The following is a 25,407-nucleotide window of genomic DNA, read 5'->3' as shown; positions in this document are numbered from 1 at the left end:
GTAAAATCTTGAAAATTGAGTTTTAATGATGAGTGGAGAAAATTGAGTTCTATGGATGTAACATGTTTGATTTTTATTGAGATTTTTTTATAGGTGTAAAAATGCAGAGAATCTAGCTATGAATCTACAAAATGATCTTGAAAATTTGCTTTGTGAAAGGAGAGCATTAGAAGTAAATAAAAGTGAATTGACAGTTGGTGGTGTACAAAGTAATGAAAAAGGAATGACGTTCGTCAAATCATCCCATAATATCTCAGTTAATGCTGAGGGTCAGTGGACTGGCTCCTTGAAAGACATTGATGGCAACTCTATGGAAATGGAAGAAGATTTTACTTCAAGTTTTCTTTCAAAGCTCTGGAAAAAAGTGCAGTTAGAATTTGATGATATTGTGAAGATAACTGAAGAGAAGATTGATTCTTTGTTTCTAAAGGTATGTACATTGATGCAGATACATATAAGCTATATTTTGAAAGTGTAAAATTGGAAACTTAATCATGCCAATGAAAAGTAGTTTTAGCCTCTTTTATTGATATAATTTTTGGTTTAATTAAACTAAAAAATTGAAAAGCATGAATAAAAATTCACACCAGCCACTCTGGGCATTTTAAAGGACCCGGGTCAAATTACATTTCTTTTCATAAATGGAAATTCAAAATCTCCTTTTCTACTCTTTCAACTTGCATCTTTAATGCCTTGTCTTAGATTTCCACCTTTGAAAGATATTCAATATCTGTGGGATGATATCATTAAATTTTTGTCAATGTAAGATACTACCATATCATGCACATTTGGTAGCCCTACATTTGGTTTGAATGAATTGCTTATGCCATAGAGTAAATTAAGATAAAAGTTGAACTAAGTCGGAATCTATTCAACTGAATAAAAACTATTGCAATCATTGAAATCAGTTTTTCTGTAATTGTACGGATCCTGCATGAAATGTTTCCAGTGAGTAGTTGTCCACAACATTACAAGTTGTGGGACGGTCTGTTGTGTTTGTAATGTGAGTTGGAATAAGGTATGTTGTGTAGGTATAATATTAGTAGTAGTAGTAGTTTTGAGGGGAGGCGACCGACAGCTAAGGTCATTTGCGCCATAGGGAATGGACAGGAAAGGATGAAGGGTGGAGAGAAACCCGGCGTCGGCATTAGCCTACTCTTTACGAAAGGCGCCAAGGGGTCCGCGGCTTAACGTCCCATCCGACGGACGGCGTACTCACTCAAAGTGCCCTCCACAAAGCACCTCAAGTAGGGATCGAGATACCTCTGAAAAATATTCAACACCGCCGGGATTTGAACCCGCGCCCTCAGGGTGGGAAGCCAGTACGTATGCTGGTACTTAACTGTATTACATTTTTCAGAAAATAGCACGGCTGAGAGCATCCCTAGAAAGTGGTATTTGCCAGCTAGCTCTATATTTGAAAAGAAAGAATGAACTGTTGAACCAGGCAAAGATATCACTCGAGGCCATTTCACATTTTCAAGAACTGAAAATTCAAGTTGCTGAGTCTTTCAGCGTGGTGAGTATAATTTTAATATTTGCCTCAGGTAGTTGACCATGGCATACCTTTTTCTTTCTAAGGTTTTTTGTTTGTCCTCAGAATTCTCTTGGTTCTGTACCATTAATTCAAATGTGGTAGGCCCGAAACGAAAGAAATGTTTCGGCCAAACGTAAATTTATGGAGTAGAAATAGATAATATTCTAATGCTCATGAAAACTGCGATGAAAAATTGACTCATAAGTTGAGATATAATTTTCTTATGAGCCTCATTACTGTATTCTTCTGTTTGTTATTGCTACAAAAACAAGGATTCATAAAAATGGCTTTATTGTTTGCTTTGAAATATTTTTTGATCATATTGAACTGTTGCTTCTCCATATTAAGTACTTGACCTGTACAAAATTAAAGTTATGAAGCCTAATATCATCATTTTAGTTTTAGCTGCTGATGTTTTTCCAAACAACAAGGTTTCACGCTTTAGGTATATGTATTTATTTAATGCAAAATATTGTTGGCATTTTGTTTTCACTTAAGCAGTTACAGTTGTTGTCTATTAGTGACCTTGTATTTTTTTGAAAAATTGGAATTGATACAATTCTTAATTGATGTCATGACAGAAGTTGTGCTTTCATAGTGGCATCAAGAACCTTAACTTGAAAGTCTTTATCTCTATTAAGATATACATTTCCGAGCTCATGGTCAAATCTTTTCTTTATTGCCTAGTCAATGCAATACACACTAATTTCTTCATCAGCATCAAAATCATGCACAACACTTCCTCCACAACTTATTTTCATATCACGAGATAATATGCAGATATAATACTTACATAGTTGTAAGTATCATATCTGCATGTAATTATGTATGGTTTACGTGCATGTATATATGGTTTTTACTATTTCATGGCTTCTGCGTATCTGACTTATTTTTAAACTTTAAAAAAAATTCAAATTTGAGACAAGTTCTCACTTGTCTAGGGCAAATATTCATTTTGGCCCTGTTTTAAATTTTAAGAATTTTAAATATAAATTGTTTGCATTGTACACCTGTTAAATGTAGATTCTTTTTATTAGTCGTATTGGTTGTGGTTTACTAGGAATCAATCAAATGGATATGTGGCTAGATTTCCAGCAGGGCTTAGCAATAAAAAAATTTAAGATAATTGATTTAGTACTGAAATTCTCCGGGAAGTAAGCCAGTAATTTAAATAGTTCAAAGTGAGAGCAGGTGTCTGCACTTGATGCCTACTCCTTTCCTCAGTGAGGGCTTGTAATTTAAATATCTGAAAGAGGGATTGGTAATAGTGCACAGGTATTGAACTCAAGTTGTTCAATGTTTATAAATGCTACATAGGGTTTAGGAAGATATCATATTATGCCCTTGCATTTTATTTCCTAAAAAAAATAGAAATAAGATTTTAGTAATGCTGTCAATGTACGATAGTTTAGGTCAAAAATAAAATTATACATTTCATTATTTAAAAGATGTATGTTTATGAATTATTTTACTATTTATGATAACCCATTGCATTGCACTTATGAATTCTACTGAATGAGAAATCTAGTATCTGCAAATTGAGTAGCTTCAGGCTTGATGTGGTGGAAGTCGAACACAATGAATAACTGATATCTGCAGCCATGAATATCGCAAATGTTTGCAGTGTTCATAATTCTAATTCAAATTCTGAACTAAAAAATTATATAAAGTCTGTAAATGAATGGCTCACTTATTTCAACATTGCGAACTAATATTTTAGCATTATTTTTTTCCAGTGTAATCTAAAAAGTCCTCCATTGCTGGAAGGGCAGGAACATGATACCTGTGGCCTAGAAACCATTGATAATTGTGCTAATGAAGATATTCTGAGCAATGTAAAGCAAGCACATATGGAGATGGAGTCCATCAATTCTAAATTGATCAGGTGTTTGGTACATTGCATGGAACAGGAACATGAAAAACTCACCACTGAACTTAAAGTGAATCATGCAAATGATGTGGCATCTCTGAAGCAGCTTCATGCTTTGCAGGTAAAGTTTCATCTGATGAACCAAATTAAACTTTTAACCCAAGAAACAAATTTAAGCAATGCATGCTAATAATTGTTTGTTATACATGAGTCAACATGATAATTTATTCTGATTCTTAAATTATTTTTTGGTGAAGTGCTGTTCAGAGTTAACAGTAGGGGTGTGCAAAAAATTTTTTCCCAAATAGTTCTCAATCAATGAATAATGAAAGTATTAAATTAGCCCCTTTTTCCATTAATGCACATTCTAATGTGCATTAATGGAAATATATGAGTAAATTATATTGAAAAATTGCACCATGCTACACTTCATCTTATTTCTCCAAAACAAAAATTGTTTGATGAAAAATACAGGCCTTTTGCCATTTTTTGCTGTTCCTATTACTTAAGTTGCACTGGTGCAAGCAATTGCTCTTGGTAGGGTCACTCATGAAAGGTAGTTCAAAAGTTAGGAGCCAGGTGAAAGGTAGTTCTCACAGCATCAGTTCCTCGGTGAGGTGGCTGCTTGGGTGTCTATACTCAGTAGGATGTCCATTTGAATGATGGTGTCACATCAAAAGCACTATTGAGGAACGCAGCAGTAAAAAACCTCAATTATTTATCCCAAGAAATGATGATGGAACCTAATATGATATTGAGTCTTGGGAACTATAGGACTCAGCCTTATGGGCCAAGTGTCATGCCGGATGGCAGAGGAGGCAAGGTGACCTCAGTCATCATCACATTAAATCCTTACATAACTTAGTGAATGGCAGCAAAAAATAAGAGACAGGAGAGGAATGCCAACATGAAAATAGGGACTTGGAATGTTAGGACTATGCTTAAGATAGGGAAGAATGAAATCAACCAGTGAGGGAATTGAGGAAACAGATTTGTTAGGTCTATGCAAGGTGAGATCTATATGGAAAGGTAAATTGGGGCTCTGTTGATTCCACTTGATGTTTTAATCTTAGGACCCAGGTTTCAGTACATTGTATCATATTTAGATGAAGATGATTATACTATTTATTGAAATCCGGGTTGATGATTAAAACATTGGGTGGAATTAACAAATTAGCAATTTATCTTTCTGTTATGGATAAGTTCCTCAAAGTCAAGTCTGATAATACCAATTTTAGTGAAATATGAAGCAGGGCATCTGGGAGTTATAGTCAAAGAGTTATGTATTGTGGAATGTAAATTTTTCAAAAGATATGAGTAGACTGGAGAGATGTTTTATCTAGAACCTATGTCCCAAACTGCACAGGTGTGGATAGCAATTTGGGTTGGAGTGGGCAGTACTAGGCAGGGGATTGAGATGGGGAAATGCATTATGACCTGCTTATTTCAATATATATGTGAAGGAAATGGTAAGGGACGTATGGGAAGGGCGGGAGGCTGGATTGAGAGTAGTTGGGAAGATCTTCAAATTGGTTAAATATGTAGATTGCTATGTGTTAGTTAGCCGGTAAATCCAAGGTTTGTTTATTATTTAATTGTGAAAGATGGTGTGTGCTGGGGGCTTGAGTGGTCTCCCATTCTTTCTACCAATTGTCTTCTTTACGATATGCAGAGGCATTTAGAGCTGCCAAATAAGCTTTTTTCTTTTTAAAGATGTACATAATGTGATTATGTGTTTTAGGGTCGTCCTTGATCATTTGGTTTTTTAATAATTTTAATTAAACAATATCTTAAATAACTATGGACTAATTATTTGATTCAAATCTCTATATAGTGTATTTATTCAGTTTTAGTGAACTTTTTCATTGCATGGAAATCGAGAATTTCGAACTGAATTGAAGTTGGCTTTCAAGAGTAGCTCATGAAAACATCCAATATATTTTTCTTGAAGAGTAATGTAATTGAATATTAAAATACAACGTAACATAGTTTGGTGTTGGGTATGAATTCAACTCCAGTTGGATTTTGACATATCCTCTTGTGTGATTAGAATTGTCAGGGATTTTTTCTGTCAAATTTTATTCTCTTAATAGCCCATCATATATATGTGCTGCAACTTTCAATGATAAACAGTTACATGCCTTCGCAAGATGCTAATTGTTTTTAGAGCAAGTAAATAAGTGATATGTAGTTATTGTCAGAGGGAGCCTTTGATATCAGATGTTCAATAATTGATGCTCAATTGTTACAGTTACCCAGAGCTAGGGTTTTTACCAAAATGTAAGATGAACTCAAAATATTTATATTCATAGATCATTTACTATAATTGTCCTCATCTTCTAGTCATTATAAATTTAATGCTAAAACTCCTCCTTTTTTGTACAGCTTAACAAATTAAAGAAAGAAGTTACTGAAAAAATTGTTGAAACTCAAGGGAAAACTGAAGAAATGATAATGTCTAAGCCTAGTATATGCTGGGAAGTAAAACCAGGGGATATTGAAATTAAGGTAAGTGTATAATTAAAAAAATTTATGATAGCTAAAGTGTAGATATTTTCATTAAGTTTCTTAAAAACAGTGTCACAGGTAGGTTAGAAATTTAGTCTATGAAAATGCATTTATTCTGGCTGCCATAAATAATTGCAGTGAATTAGAACCTCGTATACAAGAATTCTGGGATCTTTCTTGTAGAGCGAAACACTCGTTTAGTTACACAGTTCCTATATAACGTAAAGTAAAATACAGTTATGCATTCCATGCCAAATAAATTATTTACGAGGTTTATTCAAAGAAAGTCTTATGCACATTATATAGGATTGTGGATCATCTTCATCTTTTCTTCTATTGCCGAATGAACCAACATGTTGCAAACTCCCATTTGCAAAAATAAAAAAAATGGAAATAATTAGTTTAATACATGATACTTTCCATATTCTTTTTTAATAGAAAGCTGCCTGGAGACATTTGGTTTTATCAGTGCTCCAAAATTTTATGAAAATGCAACTCAACATTATCATTAAAAAAATTTCTAGCGTGAATAGCCACTGCCTTATTAGGGCAATGCTTCCGACACATGGTAAGATTCAACAGCTTCCCATGACCTCCCTATCACATTTAGTCTGCTCTTCTGGAATTTACACTTCATTGGATGCTCATAGATTGTCTGAATGGTAAGCAAGCAGGGGTGTAATTTTCAAACCACCACTACTTCCATTGGCAGAAAATAGCTGCGTGAGATGGCCTTTCATTGGCTTGTGGCCAGGCAATGCATTATCCTCTGCTGTTACATGTACAATTATAGGTTCTCTTCGGCATCTTCTTCCAGGAGAGACCCATCTCATCACAATTAAAAACCTGTTGTGGCAGGTAACCCTCTGAGTCTACGAGCTTCCTGAACTCACTGATGAAGTTCTCTGATGGATTTGAGTCAGAGCTTGTTGCTTCACCCTGCCACATAGTGCCGTGGGTGCCGGTTCTTCTCTTATACTTCTCAAACCACGCAAAGCCTCCCTTAAATGCTTCTTTAGCTGTTGATGATCCTGGCATCTTCTTAATGAGGTTGGCGAAAATCACTTTTGCCTCTATAAAATATTGTTATCATATATAGTTTCATATTGCAATTGGTTTTCGTTTATCCAAATGAGAAGCAACCTTTCTGCATCATTGAGAATATGTAGCTGCTGTGCAGGTATTCTGGTCACTTCCTTTGAAGCATGTATCTCCTTAGTTTTATACTTGTTCTTGAGGATGGTGCAAATCACTGGTATAGATTGAATTTCTGCACATGCTAGATCAGACATGGTCACACATTGTTCATGCTTTTCAATAATGTTTTTTTTCATTTCCACTGTTATTTATTCTTTTTTGGCTGTCTTATTTCAGCTTTTTCTTTGGAGATATTTTTAAAACAAAGCACAAAATATTATTAAACTTTGTAATAAAAATCAAAAATAACACATCTGAACACGAGTTTGGAAAAATGTGTGATAAGTAATGACCTGAATATGCTAGCCAAACGAGTGCTTAACACAAACTGAAGTAGGAGGCATGCAATTGTTGTCGGAATACCCCTCTCTCCGTCACTTGTTATGCAAAAAGTCAATCGTTAAGTGAGTCATTTTTGGGCACAATATTTTTGTTCATTATATGAATATCTCGCTAAGTCAGGTGCTCGTTAAACGAGGTGTCACTGTATTGGTATTCCCAAGTTTGTCAATAACTAAAAAAGACAGAGGTATGTTGATTACCATTAACTATAAATACCCTTGTCTTATATTTGGAGGTTCTAACTGCATGGATTAACGTCAGTCTGAATGTTATTTTTACCCCAGATGATCAGTAATACCAATTTTGACCTTTACAATCTTAACTTTTTCATATTACTATTTCAAAGGATGATAAAAGTTACTCCAAATTAAACATTTGTTTCTATAGCATGTCTAGAGCATCACACCACCAATTCTTGCTAAGGAGCAGATTAATGAAGAAACTGATATATTGTCCAGTCACTATCTCTGATAAGGAATCCCAATGGAAAAAGGTAGAGCACCTGATCAAAGCACTAGAGCAGCATGACTGCTGATGAAATATGAATCTAAAAGTGACCTTTTTGCAGAGGGCAAGAAGAAAAGTACAGAGGAGAAATCTCCTCTGAGAAAAGCTTGTAGTGCATGTAGCTCTTACTGTATATTGGAGGGACTATGTAGAGAATTGCAAGGATTCCCTGCCTAAGCCTTAGGCCTTGGCTCCCTATTCATCCTACTGTGCATAGGAGTAAGGAGGTTGTGAATTGAAATGCACATTAAAAACCCTATATTTAGCAGATAGGAAGGTCAATCCAATGTGAGATTAATATAAAAATATGAACAAGCTATGAAAAAAAGGTTACTACTCTGCTATCTCAAAGCATGTTAATCGGAAACCCAGCCACAGACTGGATTTTGAGAAAGAAAAGGGGATCTGCCCTGCAAGCTTCCACTACCCCAGTCTCATTTGGGATGCAAATGAGGTACTGGAATGCACAAAAATTTCAGCAAGGTGAATGGATATACTAATATCTAAATCTTATAGTGGATTTTAAGTTGGAGAAGTACATTGCAAGTGTGAACCAATCAGATTCATTGCATAACAATAATGCCTGTTCAACCAATTAGAGCCCTCCAAGGGCTCAACATCATTCTAAATAAAATTGATGGAAAACATACATAGAAATATCACAGAAATCTAAGAATGAAATAAGTTGGTGTGTTAATATTCCAGGATGATTTGTTAGAAAATATTCTAATTCTTAAATGACCATAAAGTAGTTACTTCTTTGAATTCTAAGGTTGGTCAAATAAGTATAAGATGATGGCAAAAGAGTTTGAAAGATTACCGTAGCTTGGAATTATTGTAAAAGAGTAGAAGGGGAGGGGAAGTAGGCGTTGAAGAAAGGAATCATTTTAGGTGAAATAGGTTTGTACCCACTTGATAAGATTGATTTAAAGATGACACTTCTGATCATAAACTTTATATTTCATTGCTTAATTAATTAATTTTAATTATTTAATTAGGCATTAATTTTTTTATGCAGTGATATTTTGTCAATTACATAATCATTGTAATATTTTTTATCTTAGAAAAAGATCTCCCTTCTTGTGATATATAGTAAGGAATGCCCTAATTTTCATTTTTTTCATTTTCATATACATTGGTATTGTATATTATTATATTTTTATCTATATGTTTCAATGGGTGCCTCGCAAATGAAAATATTTACTACTTATAGGACTGCTATAGAGAAGAACTGGAAGCTGTATGGTCTGAGGTGGATGAAAAACATAGAGAAGCCCTAAAGAAAATCTTTCAAAGAATTTTTGCTGAGAGAGTATCTTTAGCTACAAAATTATATAAAGTAAGTACTTACATTACTGGTTTTTGATTCTCTTAGCAATAAAAGTTACAGTTGGTGCACAAGAGCTCATATTTAATTCTTGATTTGGAATTTTAATGCGGTAATGTATCTGTCTATTTCACTGGTTATCATTTTGGAATTAGTCAAGAAATGTTAGGTGTTTCAAATCTAATTAATGATTGGCAGTGAAAAAATACAAAATATATTTTTGTAAGATGTGCAAATTGTGAAATTGAATGGGTAATTTGCATTTCCTTAATACTTTTATGGTAAAAGTAATATTTCTCTTCCTTTGGCAGTATTTTTACTTCCTTCTCGACTTTCTTTTCTTCTAAATGAACCTTTCTTAGTGTGTTAGAGACCAAAATCACTATGGAAAATGCAAAATGACTTTCTTTATCTCTTTCCAGGAAAGTTATGATTTGAAAGTTAGTCAGGAAATTAATTTATTAAAGGTAGTCCATGAACAAGAGATGGAAGATCTGAAGTCTACACTAGAGCACCAGAAACTTTTGGAAGAGTTAAATATCAGACAGGTGAGGAAAAATTGATGTTATTATTTAAGTCACATGGAATATATTGTGGACAGTTCCATGTTCTGTTATATCTGTGAAGTAATATTTTTATCTACTTCCCTATTTTTAGTAAACCAAATAAATTAATACTTTTTCGTTCAATCATAATCTAATTATATTGTGTAATTAATTTCATCAATGTTAAACTTGATAAGGTTTACTTTTGCTTTTCTTTCATTGAATGTAAAACCACCTTCCCTGCCCATAGGACATCCTGATATTTCAAGTTAGAATTAACAAAAAAATACTTGTAATCTAATTGAAAAGAATCAAAGTACTCTGATATTAACACTTAATATGGATCAAATTGAATTGTTACAGTATAAAAATAGCAACTACACATATATCAATATTTATTCATCGCTGAATCCCAGAAATTTGTCATTGCTGCTGTTATTTTTGCAGTTATTTTCATTGGGGTTGTCACTTTCATTTTACAGAATGTTATCTTCAATTTCCATGTATAGCAGTGATAATTTCACATTTTTAAAAATACCTTATTATAGTTTCACTTTAAACTTTTGGCCATGGCTTGTTCAATCACAAACACTAGAAATTGATGGCTGTTTTACTCTTCCCGTAGGTCTGACGTCACGAGTTGTTGCCATGTAACCTTTCTTTCCTATTTGGCAGTTTTAGTTCTATTGTAGATCTGGTATATATGCACCGACCATTTCTCCTCATGAATCTCTAGCGCCATGACATCTCAGAAAAATCTGCAATAGCTTATTTTCTTACTTCAATTAAAATCACTTTTGTTGAAACAGTAATCCTGTTCTTCATTGATTTATTATCCAGTTCTTAAAGTGTTCCTTTAACATTTTGCCATTTTGAGGCACATGAATGTAATTTTTTTCACTGATACTAAATTAACACATTTACTAAATTCACCTTCTGCTCCCACTATTTTTGTACCATCTTCTCAGTTGGAGGTGGGCCAAAATGCCTTTCAGCTGCCTTGTTTCTGTATTCTAAAGTATAATTCACAACATCAAGTTTAAATGCAATAATGTTTGACAGTCTTCTCTTATGAGATACCATGAGGTTATTATCATTTTAACTCTTTATCCGGTGCTTCATTACTGTTATTATTTTGATATTCACTCAACTTGTATTAAAAGCAACCATGTGCTATGTCTTTATGACTGTCTAATACTATATGTAAGATTGAATGCCTATAGACTCCCGAGTTTATTGGAAGTGATACAATTATGTATGCATTAAAAGAGGGGTGACATCCCCTCTTTTTTAGTCCAATGTTAGTCCAATGCTATGAGTTTCTCAGCAGCACCACATGTTAGATGTAACTAAATGCACTACATCGTGTACACTTATGATTTATTTGGGAATTTTTTAAGAAGTACTTCCAACAACATATTAAAACTCTGTTGCTCACTACTGACTCAAAGCAGCAATATTATTGAATTTTGTTACAAAGGAAACCATTTTCTATGCCTGATATGGGAAAATTACTTAATAGTTAGTATTTTACCAGCTAATTGGCTTGTGCTTAAGGTCAAAGTTATACCTGTATACCCCCGACCCATAAAATGCTGGTTGATTTTAGAGCACATTTTGGAGTTAATAAAAGTGCTTTATGGGCCTGGAAGTATGGTACTTCTATTTCAAGTGTAGAAGTACCCTAAAACATTTCACTTTTCTCATTATTTCAAATTCAAACTATATCTCGTTGTACTACATTTTGTTTTCTCTTTGTTGCAGGAGATGAGCAAATGCTCTAAAGAAAATGCCAATGAATTAATTAAAGCCGTGGAATCTGATTTGAAAGGCTTGATTTTCAGATGTTATGACATAGCTCTGCAGGCATCCCTGGTAAATGCATCTGCTTTAGATGATCTCAAGAAAAAAATAATCAGCGAGTTCCAGGTGGCTCTGAAGGTAGGAATTGGTTTTAGTTTTTGAAGGAATTTGATGAATCATTTTTGTTGCATGAATGATATTATTATTATTAGTAGTTGTTGTAGTCTATCATTTAAGGAATGTTTTGGATGGACAAGGACTGATCATCAATACCTTTCTTAGCTTTATCTAACTGGACTCTATTAGTGTCCTCATTATTACTTTGACATCACTCGTGCATCTCCCCTTTCTGAACCCAAACTTTGACTGCTCTTTCTCTCTCACAATGAAGCACACCTTGGCATAAGCTATCCACATCTATGTCATGTTCTCTTTTTTGCCTAAACTTGCTGGCCTTACTAACTATCCTTGCCTATAGATCCTCTTTATGTACTCTTTCCATCTCTCTTGAATTTTTCTTGGTTCATTAAATGATTTGCTTGCTGTGTATGTAATACTGTGAATGGTTTTTCCCTTCTTACTTTTAGATAGGTCTTTAACCATCTTGTATTGCAAACCCATTTCTCCCTTCATTTGTAAGATCTATATCCTTGTGTTGCATATCCCACCTTGCTTCTTTCAACTTATTGGTTTCTTACCTCTGTTTATTTTTTATATCTTTGTACTCCCTTCTTCTTAATTCCGTGCTCACACTTTTCCATTTCCTTCGCCCATCTATCTTCATAATCTTTCATGTGTAATCCATTATTTAATTTTCCTGTCCTTTTCCATTTAACTTTTTCTATAGTTTAATTTGTGGCATAATTTTAGCATGCAGTTGACCGTTAGCAATAGAAATAAAAGAGTTATATCGTATCAAGGATAGCTGAGAGGCTAATTTTATCCACAGCATTGGAAAATGAATAAAGAGTACATAATTATTTTGATTACTGTCAGAAATACATCTTTTATGTGTACCATTATTAAATATTTGGTAAATAACCATGAAATATACCTTGTTTTATATTAAATGAAAACTGACAACAGAAGTAGCCGCTTATTTTATTATGATGGGATCAGTTAAAGAGATTTTAACATATGTAATAATAAGGAAACTCTGTTACACTCATATCAAAGCTGGAACTTTGGTCATAGTATCTGAATATATTCTCAATCACCTGCTAATGTTAACTGAAAGTGTATTAGCTGGGGATACTTTCACATTACTGGGCACATTCAATTTACAATATTTCCGTGGCCACCAATGATGGAAGATGAACCTCATGTTTTGATTAAAATTGGATAATATGCACAATAGATTCAATAGACAACATTTTCCTGTTTTTCCTCCAGGGACTTGGCGAGGCATGGCTGAAAAAATTGCAGGAACAAGCCAATACCACAAAGGAAAATGACGCAGAAGTGCCACCAATGACTGTTGAGAGTGTTGAAGCATGTGATATGAGCAGAGACCAAGATTGCCAGCCTCATCCTCAACACACGTTTGTCAACGTACAAGCCTTGCTAGTCCTAAAATCTGATGGTAATGGTTATTTTGATGAGAGTAGTGAGGTTGATGCAGCAATGCTGATACTCTCACATTTTCAGTAAGCAGTCATAGTTTATGGCATTGGTTTTATTTCCCCAAGTCCAAATATCTTTATAGAATATATCATAAAAGACCATAAACACAGTAGTCTATTTAAAAGTAGGTTTGGTAGGTGATGGTAAAGCTCAACCAATACTAAGCTGGATGGTATGTGAAATTCACACATCAGGGTAGGGGGGCCAGTGCCTTTCTCTGTGCTGATTATGGTTTCCCAGGAAGATCTTGCACCTGAAAAATCACTCACCTTGGGTGGAGCTGAGGGTGCCTGAGAGGCATGCCTGGGAATCGACCTCCGATCAGTAGTCCAATGCTCTACCCTTGGACTACCCCATCCCCATGGTACATGTATTGGGAAATAAGGAAATTGAATATCTAGCAGAAAATGATTCGCAATTACGAGGGTCATCCGGAAAGTAGTACCCGTTCGTGCCGCATGAAGTGCTGACGACGCGAGTAGCCGCTGGACGAGGTCAGATAGCTTCAGTGGCTTGTCTGCCTTCTCTGAGCCAAGTTGCGTGACGCTAGCATTGCCTGTGTTGTTTCTGTGATTGTTTACAATGTTTAAAAAAATTGAGAACGCCGCCAGTTGTGAAGTGAGGGCAGTGATTAAATTCCTCAATGCAAGAAACGTTCGCCCATGTGATATTCATCGCCAATTAAAGGAGGTGTATGGAGACAATGTAATGGACGAGTCGTCTGTTCGGCGGTGGTGTCGCAACTTCAACATGGGGAGGGGGAACACACACGACGATGAGCGTTCGGGGAGACCGTCTGTCATTACAGACCAACTGGTGAGCTCAGTTGACGAATTCGTGAGGAACGATCGGCGCGTCACAATTGATGACATCTGTGAGCATTTTCCCAATGTTTCTCGAACAATTGTTCATGAAATTGTTAAACACCATCTGCATTATGCAAAAATTTGTGCAAGATGGGTCCCTCGCGTATCTCAATGAGCTGGCGGCGAAGGACTATGCAGCAGGAATACAGAAACTTGTCACACGTTATGACAAATGCCTTAATTTGCTTGGAGATTATGTTGAGAAGTAGTTTAAAGTATCCTCTTTCAAATAAAATTTTTTATGTTTGTTAATATTTACTTTTGTGTCTTTATTTCACGAACGGGTACTACATTCCGGATGAACCTCGTAAATACCCAAACAAAGGATGCAAACACCAAGTAATATTCCAAATAGAGTTTCAAAACTGTTAAATTATAAACTTTAGTTATGACTTCAACTGTTTATCTGCTTTGTGTTACCTTTGAAAATTTTGGGACAGAAAAGTTCACCCAAGTCTCAATTAAGAGTCAAAGTTAGGCTTGCACTCAAAAAGTTAGGAAAGTTTATCTCATATGTTCAATTATTCTATGTTGAGGATAGGTTGCATGAAATGTTCAATTGACTGAATATGATCAGAATCCTACATTTGATTTATTCAACAAAATATAATTTAAGTCACAGTTTGAGCTAGTCAAAAGTTTAGACTGTAGTAGATTGTAAGCTACATTATCCAATGTCTAGTGAGTAGGAAAGGTAGGATCTATACTGGAATAATATCTGTAAATGACCATTTTTTCAAATTTAATAGAGACATGAAATTTCCATGGCATTTTGTGGCTGGTATTCATAGCAGGCGGGAGAATGTTGTTGTTCGTAAGACAAATCAACTGAATTCACCCATGTGAAAGTCTTTGCTCAGGTTTAATTTCAATTAAACTCACCATATATTTCATATCAGTGGGCCATCGCAGTATTTGCATTTTTAATTTGGCCCATAAAATGTATGCGCTGAGGTTTTTATGAATGGCAAATCAGAGGATGAGCTTGCTGCTTTGGTGAACTTTGCAGTGTTCTGCCCCACTAGCATTATGGTAGCAATTGTAACACTGGCATTATGGCAAACACTGGTGTCTGCTAGATAAATGTATTCTATCATAAATAATTAATGAGTATTATACAACTTGCAATGTTTTTGGCATATTTGCTATTAATACATGTTCAAACATTGTTTTGGCCTCAGAAGATTTTTTTGGAAGAGCAAATAGAAGTAAACCTTTTAAGCAATGATTTTTGCTGTAAGAAATAAAATATTAAGTCAAGAATGTATTATTTTGTAGAAATTAAAACAACTGGCTTACAGGGATTGTTGGTGGACTACTGTAAATTAATTACACTATTAGACTACTAAAAAGCCTTACTACTAAAAATATTGGGTCCCAGAGGCAGATGCATGATAACAGATTCTTTTTGGTTGAAGGTGCCCATTTTATGAATTCCTACTTGTATATGATATTTTTGTGGCTATTTTCAATCATTGTGGTTACATTTCCCTTCTCAAATTACTTTTAAATTGCTGTTGACCATGTGCGTTCAGTATGGGAGCATTTAGAATTGGTTGAAGTTAAACTTATATTTTTAATATTTTACCTCGGTTTCAGATTTATTTACATTGTATCATTCATTCACCTTGTGAGTAATCATATTTCTTAATTGTGTTTTTTCCTGCTTCCTACGGAAGAATTGAAAAATAATGTAAATATCATTGCATTTGAATGATATTTTTGCTGTGTAAAAAGTAACAGCCATTAAACAAATTAAAATAATTTATTGATTTTACATGTTGTTAGTTTCTTCTTATGGAGATAATGCTTAAGGCTTGAATAGTATGATCATGGAAATATTTGTTGCTGATTGGATATGAAAATTCAAAAGAAGTTGTAGATAAAAAGCATAGGAAATTACACATATTCTTGCTACTATTTTACCTGTAAGATGTTCTTGACGATTTTAATTAATTGTAAGTTATTACTTTCATTGTTATCCTTTCAAGCTAATAAGAATCCAGATTCCTTTGCTAATGTATAAATTTGTTTTCATAGGTCACATTAAAGAAATGGCTCAGTGGCAGTTTAAATGCTTGAAAGAAGTAATGGAAAGACTGCAGTTAGAGCAAACTCAGTTTAAAATGAAACTTATGGAAATGTATTCAAATTATATTTCAAGCATTGTGCCAGCAGAAGCTACTGGCAAGCCAATGGAATACAAGTATGTAATATTTCCTTTTTCTTTAAAGAAGTTGGTGTGTTGTAAAATGAATGAATATGAAATGAACTGTTAAGACGAAATATCTTGCTTTGCTCTAGGGTGATCAACTCGTCCATATTTCCTGTGAACTTCCTTATCAGAGCTAATTTTTTCAATCCTCCCTGTGCTCCCATATTGCCCCTCTGTTTCTCCCATATATTTGTTATTAACAATCAATATTTAAAAATTTAAATTGTATATTAATCCTGCCAAATACATTCAGATGTAAACTACTATTATTATAAATAGCTTAGGCATGAAGGTGCCGCGTGATTGGTAGCAAAAGAAAGGGAGGGCCCAAACCCCTTCTTGGGGAATATTTTTGACTTAAATAAAGTTCACAATTAATAATACTTACCGGCAGTACTTTGCAATGCCTGTTTGTCTCTGAGCATAAAAATATCCACAGTAGAACACATTTTGTTCTCTTAATGAATGATATTAATTTAAAATGTTCACATTTCTTTAGGAAAGATATGAAATTGATTTTGTTCATTTGAATATGGCTCCTCCTTAGAGGTTTTCTAGATAATGAGGTGGCATTGGCTATTTAACCTCTGATTTCTACAAATTTGGATAGACTAATAATAAACCTTCAAATTTGTTGTGAAATATAGCATTGCATTTAAAGCACATTTACTTTACTATCAACTCACTTGAAAATATCACAGAAAAATGTAATAAAGAAACAGCTAAATTTGGTGCATATAAAGTTAGTCACAGGTATGATAATGGTATAGAAAGCTTAAGCATAAAAAAGGCACAATTTAAAAAATGTACTGCGGTGGCTCAACCACTATTTTCAAGAAAATGGAGAAGACTGAGAGTATGGGTGATGGGAAGAAGGTGGAGTGTAGGTGTAGGAGAAGGGGATAGGAGAGAGATGAGAGAAAGGGTGGTTTTGGGAGTGATTGGCTGGAGTTGGTTGGGTCAACAGGAAGGAGGAGGGTACACCCCCTAATGGGCAAGGTTCAGACCTGGGTCCGAGTATGCTCCCAGGATCCAAATTCACACCACCTCTAAGGTTTGTAGCTTTAATGGTGCCTGGGAGGCAATAATCGATAAGATCGCAGAGTTATTAAAAGAAATACTGTGGAGGGAGACATGTTTGGTTGCAGTCTTTGTCCTCCTATTTTAACCCTTTTGCTCCGGTTCAACCATCAGAATCCTACTTCTCATTTGGGGTGAAAATGGAGGGTATTGTGTCTCCTTTTATTACTCCCATCTTTTTTACTCCCAAAATAATAGAATAATCTAATAATATAAATAATAAAATCAAGGAAATAATAGCAATAATCGAGATTCACTGTTTATTTAATGGAAAATTTTTATTCATTTATTTTGACAAACATAAAAATTTCTAAGTATGATTGTGCACCACAGAGAGGCTGAAAAGTTAAATTCACATCTGTGAAAGGGTCAACAAGCCTTTCTCTTTCTTAAATATCTCATCCACTTGTATTGCTTACATTGAACCTCATCCCATCTCTTCCTGATGCCTCATCACACTTTTTGTAATGCACCCAGCAATGATATACCTCTAGGCTGACTGGCTAACCAACACTTGATCATTGACAAGCCTAACTGATTATGATTTTCCAACCAACTTTCTCTCATATCTCCAGTTCTTCCCATGCTGCTTTTATCATTTCATCGACATATGCATTTAAAAGCATGGGTGAAAATGGACAATCCTGTTTTACTTCTCTCCCTAACTTAGCTCATCCTGACTCTCTGACATCTGCCACACGCACTTGAGTAGTATGAAACATACATGTGCAGGCTGCAAATAAATCTCCTATTCCTCAAACCTTTTTCTATCTAATGCAATATTTTATTATTTTTACCCAGTTCCCTCAATCAAATTCTTTCAGGAAATTAAAAAAATAAGGTTTCCTGGGCCTAAGCTATCCTCATCTACAATATATTGTCTTTCTTTTTTCTAAGATTTTTTAAGTTATCAAATCCTGTCTAATATCTCCTCTGACTTGCTTTCAGGCATTTATGAACCAAAGCAAAGGAGTGGTTTTTCTTTATTTTTATAGTATATATTTGTATTTTATTTTTATTTTCTTTTGGTTTTAAATGATCTTCTGTGTGAAAAGTTTTTAGCCCAAAAAGTGTAGATATTTGCGTAAAAAAGGAAGGGTTGTGCAAGTTGGGTCAATGATTCAAACAATTTTAGAAACAAGTAAATCTGAGTTTAAATCCTCAAGAAGAGCGTAGGTTTTGTTTCAGGCATCCCAGGATCTTAGGCCTATAAATTTTTTTTTTTTCGTGGAGAAGCAATAAATTGACTGATCAAAGAAATTAAATTAGCGTAGAACTAATTACGTCAAGAATAATGGTAGTGTTCCGTTATGATTATAGACATTAGTGAAGTTTTTACCCTCACAAGAGTAGGTAAAAATATACTTTTCTGTAGCATCAGTGAACAAATATAGGTGATATCTAGAAAATGTGCAAATTTGAATTTTAAAAATTTTACATTTTACATTCCTCAAACATTTTCTGAAGTATTACCACATTGCTGCAAATGTGCAGTGGTCCAAAGTTGGTCACCCTACCTATTCAGTGTAAACTCAAAACTTAAATGCTTGATTTCTTTGCTGCTTTATTTTTTCATCACAGGCCCACTTTTATTCTCTTTTCCTTTAGGTAATATTCTTTGGTTTAAATTATGGATGCTTTTACTGGAAGCATAGTGTTTCCAAAATCAAGAGTTCAAATCAAAAGCAGAGTCACTTTATTTGCCATAAAAATTGTGCTTTAGATACTGTTCTTATGGTGATAATTGGTATTTATGTGCTCCAGGGAATTAATTTCCACAACACTTGATTTGCAATGGACACCTCTCCCTGGAGGGTAAATAGTTTGGGCATTGTGAAACACTTACATGTATTGTTCGTAAATTGGTGCTGAAGTGAGCAGAAATACATCTTAATTTTTTAAAAGACATGCATGAAAATTATGGAAACTCTCACAGTTATTTGCTATTCTCACAGTCTCTGCTATTTGCTCGCCTGAATATTTCTGAGTATTGTTATGCTTTGTTGTGTATATAATTATGATGTTAAGCTCCAAAAATGTAGTTTGCACCCATTCACATAAGTTTGATTCCAATCCTTAGTCACAGAAGCCCATATTTTGATTGAAATTAACAAAGTCTTCCCGCCTTCATAAATAAAACTAAGTTTTTGTTTGTGTTCCCTAATTTAGGGATGTGGACAAAACCCTAAATCAATTTCTATTTTACAGCTGTTGAGTACCCTAAATTTGATCTAATATTTTGCAAAATGTCCATAAAATAATTTTTATTTAGTCACAACAAAAAATGTGTTAAATCAAAGAATTTTTAATTTTATATAGAAGGCATTAGAAAGTATTTTTGTGCAAAATTCACACATCTGGGTAAGGGGGCCAATTCCTTTCCCTGTGCTGCCTTTGGTTTCCAAGGAATACCTGGTGCTCAAAAAATCACAAAGCTTGTGCGTAATGGAGGGTGCTCAGAGGTATTACCCTAAATTGAATCTGGTCGGTAACCCAGAGTTATACCCTCTAGACTGCCTGACTCCATATATTACACAATTAGCTACACATTTGGGGAAATAACATGGTGGTAATTGGTATAATGTGATCTGTATACTTAATGACAATAAAAACATCTCCACATTTTTTGATTGATCTCTGATATCTCCCAATCCCTCATTAGCCAGCATGTTATGTGCACAGCTAGGTGCAGTAAATCCCTCCTCAAAAAATCCCAGTAATTATCTCCACACCATTTTTTACACTGGAAAGCATCTTGCCCATACATCTGCTAAAAAACCCCTCACCTAAAACCATATTGTTCTTCTAATTTTCTTGGATGAAATTTTGGTTAAAAATGAGTAGTAGTAGTTTTGAGGGGAGGCGACCGACAGCTAAGGTCATTTGCGCCATAGGGGAAGGACAGGAAAGGATGAAGGGTGGAGATAAACCCGGCGTCGGCATTAGCCTACTCTTTACGAAAGGCGCCAAGGGGTCCGCGGCTTAACGTCCCATCCGACGGACGGCGTACTCACTCAAAGTGCCCTCCACAAAGCACCTCAAGTAGGGATCGAGATACCTCTGAAAAATATTCAACACCGCCGGGATTTGAACCCGCGCCCTCAGGGTGGGTTAAAAATGATTACCAACTTGAAAATCATGATAAATTCTAATTTTGATTTATTATTAGTCATTTAACTACAATGGAAAAGGCAAGCAACTATAAGCTGCACAATTTTGATTGAATTTTGTGAAGTTGAAGCATATTTTACCCAATGTGTGTAACTCACCTTCCCTATGTAGTCCTCCATTGTCTTCCCCACTTTAGATTAGGTGTTACATTGTCCTGAAAATGCAGGTACTGATAAAATATTCTTTGGGATGTGAGAACTTGAGCAAAAAATGACAAAATATTTACAGCATGGACTAGAAATAAGAGTGACAATGTATAATAACAAAGAGTGATAATGCCTTATACAGAAGTAGAAACCTTTTCATGAGTGTGCTGTCTCAGAATACAAAATATTCAGCGGCTAATATGCCAATATTTGCAATCTTTTTTTCTCTTACTGCTCTTATCCCAACACAAATAACTGATTGAATCTCCCTGGAACCATCTCACAAGTGTCAATGCCTTCAAAAAATTGGGGCTCCATATGATAACACTTTATGGATAATTTAAGTGGAGATTTCCACTGATATATTATTCTTTCCACTGAGATATTAATTCTAACTCATGATTCCTACATAAAACCACACACCAAAATTGCCTTAACCAAATAAAAATTGCTGACTTTAAGTCATATTTTGAATCATAAACCACTGCCACAGTTATCTACCTGAAGGTTTGTTGACAGTTGAGGGTATAATTCATTTAGTACTAAATCCAATGGCATGTTTAAGTCACATATCAGGGTAGTGGGGGACAGTTCCTTTTCCTGTGCTGCCTGTGCTTTCCCAGGAAGATTTTATACCAAAAAAGTCACACAGCTTGTGTGAAGCTAAGGGTTCTCAAAGGCTTTCCCGGAATCAAACTCGGTCCCTCCAGTCAGTAGTACGGAGCTCTACCCGCTGGGCTGCCGCGTCTCCCTTTTATATCATTATCTAATTATAAAAAAATACCTTCATTGTCCTTTAAAAATATATATAAACTCATCTCTTTCTCTTTTTGAATTTTTTTAATTAGCTAACTACTTAGTCCTCAAATTGGCCTGTGAAAAGTTGAGTGCTTTCGAAGTAAAAATGTGTATTAACTATTCACTATTTCCCACTCTGTAAGTAAATCTCTAGGCATCATATCGTGATCGTCTTCATCAACTTCCTTCTAACCATTGCCACTGCAACCAACTCAAATTCTTGAAACTATTTCGTTCTATCCTGTAGTCTGAAATCGGTTCCATCACATAATCATCATTAATCCTCAGTCTTAAAGACTAACCAAGAGCTCAAGACAGTTTTTATAAGCATATTATGTGTCCTTCAACAGTGTGTGATAATTGCACTATTCATCATTTCAGTTAGGTGTAAGATATGATGTATTTAGATAGGCACACTGCATATCATGTGGAGCTGTTTTTCTCGCAGTCACAATTAAAAATGTGGTTGCAAATCTTACAGGGGCTCAGATTTCTCTATTTTTTCAGGCCTTCTTGAGAGGCATCGTGGAAGACAAGCCATTCTTCTGACCCTCCTTCTTCCACCCCTCGGGCCAAGGTTGATATATTACGGGAATATGCATTTTCCTTAGAGTCCATCAAGCACTTGCTTTCAATCTCTGGCACCACCCTTTTCTTAGTATTGCATTGAGCTTGCTTACATTCTTGGCCCAATCTTTTAAGAGTAAATAGTTATGAATGTAGGTTTTCGTAGCATTAATGATTAATATTTTTGGCTTGCGGGAGCTGCTGCATCATCATTATGAATGCTCTTGTCCAAGCTTTTGTGCCCATTGCAAGCCACATCATCAGGAATGTTCTGTTGGCTTGCAGTGGACATGAAATCATTGACAAAATATTTATAATAACAGTGCAGCAGCTCCCAAAATCCAGCAATATCAGACACTAGTTTTCTCTCTGCTTTTGTATTTTGTCTTTCCATAGGAGTGAGAGTAAATGGTTGCGTTAATATTTAGCGGTACCCACCCAGACATATGCCTAGATCCTAAAATATGAGATACAGCAAACACAGATCTTAATGTAAACTTTCTGCTTCAGTGGGGAGAATGATCACTCAAGTGAATAAGATAAAAAGTCACTGAAGGAAATCTTATTTTATTTTAAATTTCCATCTGTGTCTAACTAAAATTTTTTCTTTTTTAATCACACATTATTTCTTATACCTCAGGGTAATTTATAGATACGCAGGAACTTGATAATTATTTTGCTGTTCTTTCACCATTTTCATCAGTCATGTGGTATTGATATATTTTCTCATAAAAAAGTTTAATAATTGTTTAATGTTATCAAAATATCATTTCTGCCAACACACTAACATGAATTAGAGTTTTCCTTGATTTGTGTGCTTAAAAACAGTAGTTGTTTTATTGGGATACACTTAGTACAAGAGACTATTTGATGTATGTATGATATGGATTTCATTAATTATCTTGAGTAATATATACAGAGCCGGTATAATACATGCCTGGAGAGTGGCATGAAACATATAAAACTGATCAGATCATATTTTATGCCCTAAGATATTATTTCAAAAGGATGCATGTAATAATAATTTGAGTTGCCAGTCGTTAAAAGAACCACAGTCTTCTTCACAAAGTACTTAATTAAGTGGATTCGTCATTTGTTGAAATTGTTAAGGAAAGACCCAATATTCATAATGTTACATCCATTGGAATTTCATTATCTTTTGTTTTAATGATTTCAACATTCGTTGGCAAACATTATTTCATTGATTACACATTTTTGCGATATTTCACAGCTTTACTCCATAATGACCATTTGCATGTTGCCTTCAACAGTTTTTCTTTGACCTGAATAAGCAAGCCAACCTGGTTAGTGCAATGCATGATGCACTTGCAGTCTAAACTATTGATCTTGGATTTGAAATCTGTTTTAGGCATGAATTAAGTGTTACGCTACAATGGTTTTTTAATCCATTGATTTTGTATTATTACACAGGCGTAGGTCCTAGAGCACCTAACTCTCCAATTTCCATGAGCTAGTCAATATTTAATCTCCCTTCTAACATCTCATTTTGATCTCGCCATTGCCATGTGCCCAAATTTTAATTTTCCATATTCATTCATCATCACATTCTCCTAAAGGTTGGAGCATCATGTGTTCTCTTCCTTATAAATGTAATAAGACAAAGAAACCAGAATACTCTACATTCTAAATCAGTGATGGGATGGTTTTACCTTTTTTTAGTTCCAGTACCAGTTATGTGCTTAGCTTCAGTTCTGTTTCATTAATAAGTTTTATTTCCAATAGCATGACTGGATAGGTAATTAGCTATTGACAGTACCGATTGTAAACAAAGGCTCTGTCACTATAGCAATTGTCACCTTATTATATGTTATATCTTTACACATTTAGAAATTTTCAACATAAATACCTGCTCTTAATTCCTATTAAGCTATGCCAGAGGTATCACCTGTTCTTACACATAATTTAATGATCATTTTATCTAAAAACCAGAATCCTAGATGAAAGTATGTAAATACATTATGTTTTGCATTATTTGTGGCCACTTTCTCCATTACCAAATGAGCAACATGAAATCTGCGAGATGTTTTTATGCATAAAGCACATGCAATATGCATAGCTTATATACACCTCTATCACACACGGAGTAGATGGAACAATGAGAGTGCAACAGGCTTATATGCATAGTTTTTCATGGACCACCTTCCTGATTGCAAATTATTCAGGCATATTTTATGGCATGTTGTGCGCTAAGTACAGACAATGTGAAACTTAAGAATGTATCTTTATCAAACACACAGGGTAAATGAAATTGTATGTACAATTGGATTTTGTGAATTGTTTTCCAGGGGCCACAATCACTGATTTCAAATTATCATGTTATTTTGCAAAAGTGAGGTTTTTTTGGCAATACCAAATAACACTTTGGTCTAAAGTATTTCATGGGATCTTTGGTACTTCGCAGTGGATATTACCATCTTATATGAAATGCTATGAAACCTTGATTCGTGCATCTTGAATTTAAATTAGGCTCAAATTTTCCCAAATCATACCAATTTATTTGTCATAACTATTGCCAGTCAGGATCATCTTGCCTAATTACAGAAAAGTTATATATTCCATTGTTAAAGCAAAGTTGAAGAATGTTAAAATCTTATTCCTCTTGTTGCTCTTTCCATATTTCATCGATGCAATGCCCATGCAGGTGAACAAACTCTCATGAGTTTGGATGCTGAAAAGCAGTGGAGTTATAATTTCATTGAATGAATAGTAAAAAAAATATGCATAAGTAATCAAAAGTCATGCTACTTGTATAATGTTGTCAGTGATGGATAATGCCCTCAATGTTGGATGGCATTCATGGACATATGTTACTTTATATTTTCTGGAATTAGGAGTTCTAATTATTAATCATTGATTTGTTGTAGTGAATTGTGTATTAATTTTAAAATTATCTCATTGCAAACTGTTTTATCTGGGGTTAATTGTGTTTCATTTAAGTGAAAGGTTATATCATTCACCATTAACTTGTCTGAAGTTATTACATCCTTTAATACTGTTATTTAGGTCAGAATCTTACTCTATGAACAAGAATATATGTTCAATTATGGGCGCAGGAGATGATGCCTGGATAAATGACATTAAAACCCTGAAGAAGGATCTAGAAGCCAAGCATGCAAAGGAGATGGAAAGTCTTAGGTTATACTTTGAAAAGAAGTGTGCTGAAGTAGAAAAGAGGTTGGTCAGTTTAATTAATAGCTTTGAGCAATATTTAAATTTTCAAATCTGAAGGCCATTCCCAGAGAAATGACAGAAACAGTAACATCCATTGGATATATTTGGTAACT

General features: G+C 34.5%; 1 protein-coding gene across 1 annotated transcript in view; it reads left to right on the top strand.

The window, feature by feature from the left end:
• The window catches only part of LOC139685687 (rootletin-like), a 114,398-nt gene that overhangs the window by 576 nt on the left and 88,415 nt on the right, over positions 1 to 25,407 (top strand). Inside the window, exons 2-11 of the mRNA XM_071582674.1 lie at positions 94 to 430; positions 1,361 to 1,519; positions 3,274 to 3,528; positions 5,793 to 5,915; positions 9,175 to 9,300; positions 9,711 to 9,836; positions 11,598 to 11,774; positions 13,029 to 13,218; positions 16,166 to 16,331; positions 25,127 to 25,297. Coding sequence (XP_071438775.1) covers positions 94 to 430; positions 1,361 to 1,519; positions 3,274 to 3,528; positions 5,793 to 5,915; positions 9,175 to 9,300; positions 9,711 to 9,836; positions 11,598 to 11,774; positions 13,029 to 13,218; positions 16,166 to 16,331; positions 25,127 to 25,297 — 1,830 coding nt within the window. The remainder of the gene's footprint in view (positions 1 to 93; positions 431 to 1,360; positions 1,520 to 3,273; positions 3,529 to 5,792; positions 5,916 to 9,174; positions 9,301 to 9,710; positions 9,837 to 11,597; positions 11,775 to 13,028; positions 13,219 to 16,165; positions 16,332 to 25,126; positions 25,298 to 25,407) is intronic.

The sequence above is a fragment of the Hetaerina americana genome, unplaced genomic scaffold (genome assembly GCF_022747635.1).
Source record: "Hetaerina americana unplaced genomic scaffold, ioHetAmer1.1.p SCAF_12, whole genome shotgun sequence".
Lineage (NCBI taxonomy): Eukaryota > Metazoa > Arthropoda > Insecta > Odonata > Calopterygidae > Hetaerina > Hetaerina americana.
This window is presented reverse-complemented; position numbering and strand designations above follow the sequence as displayed.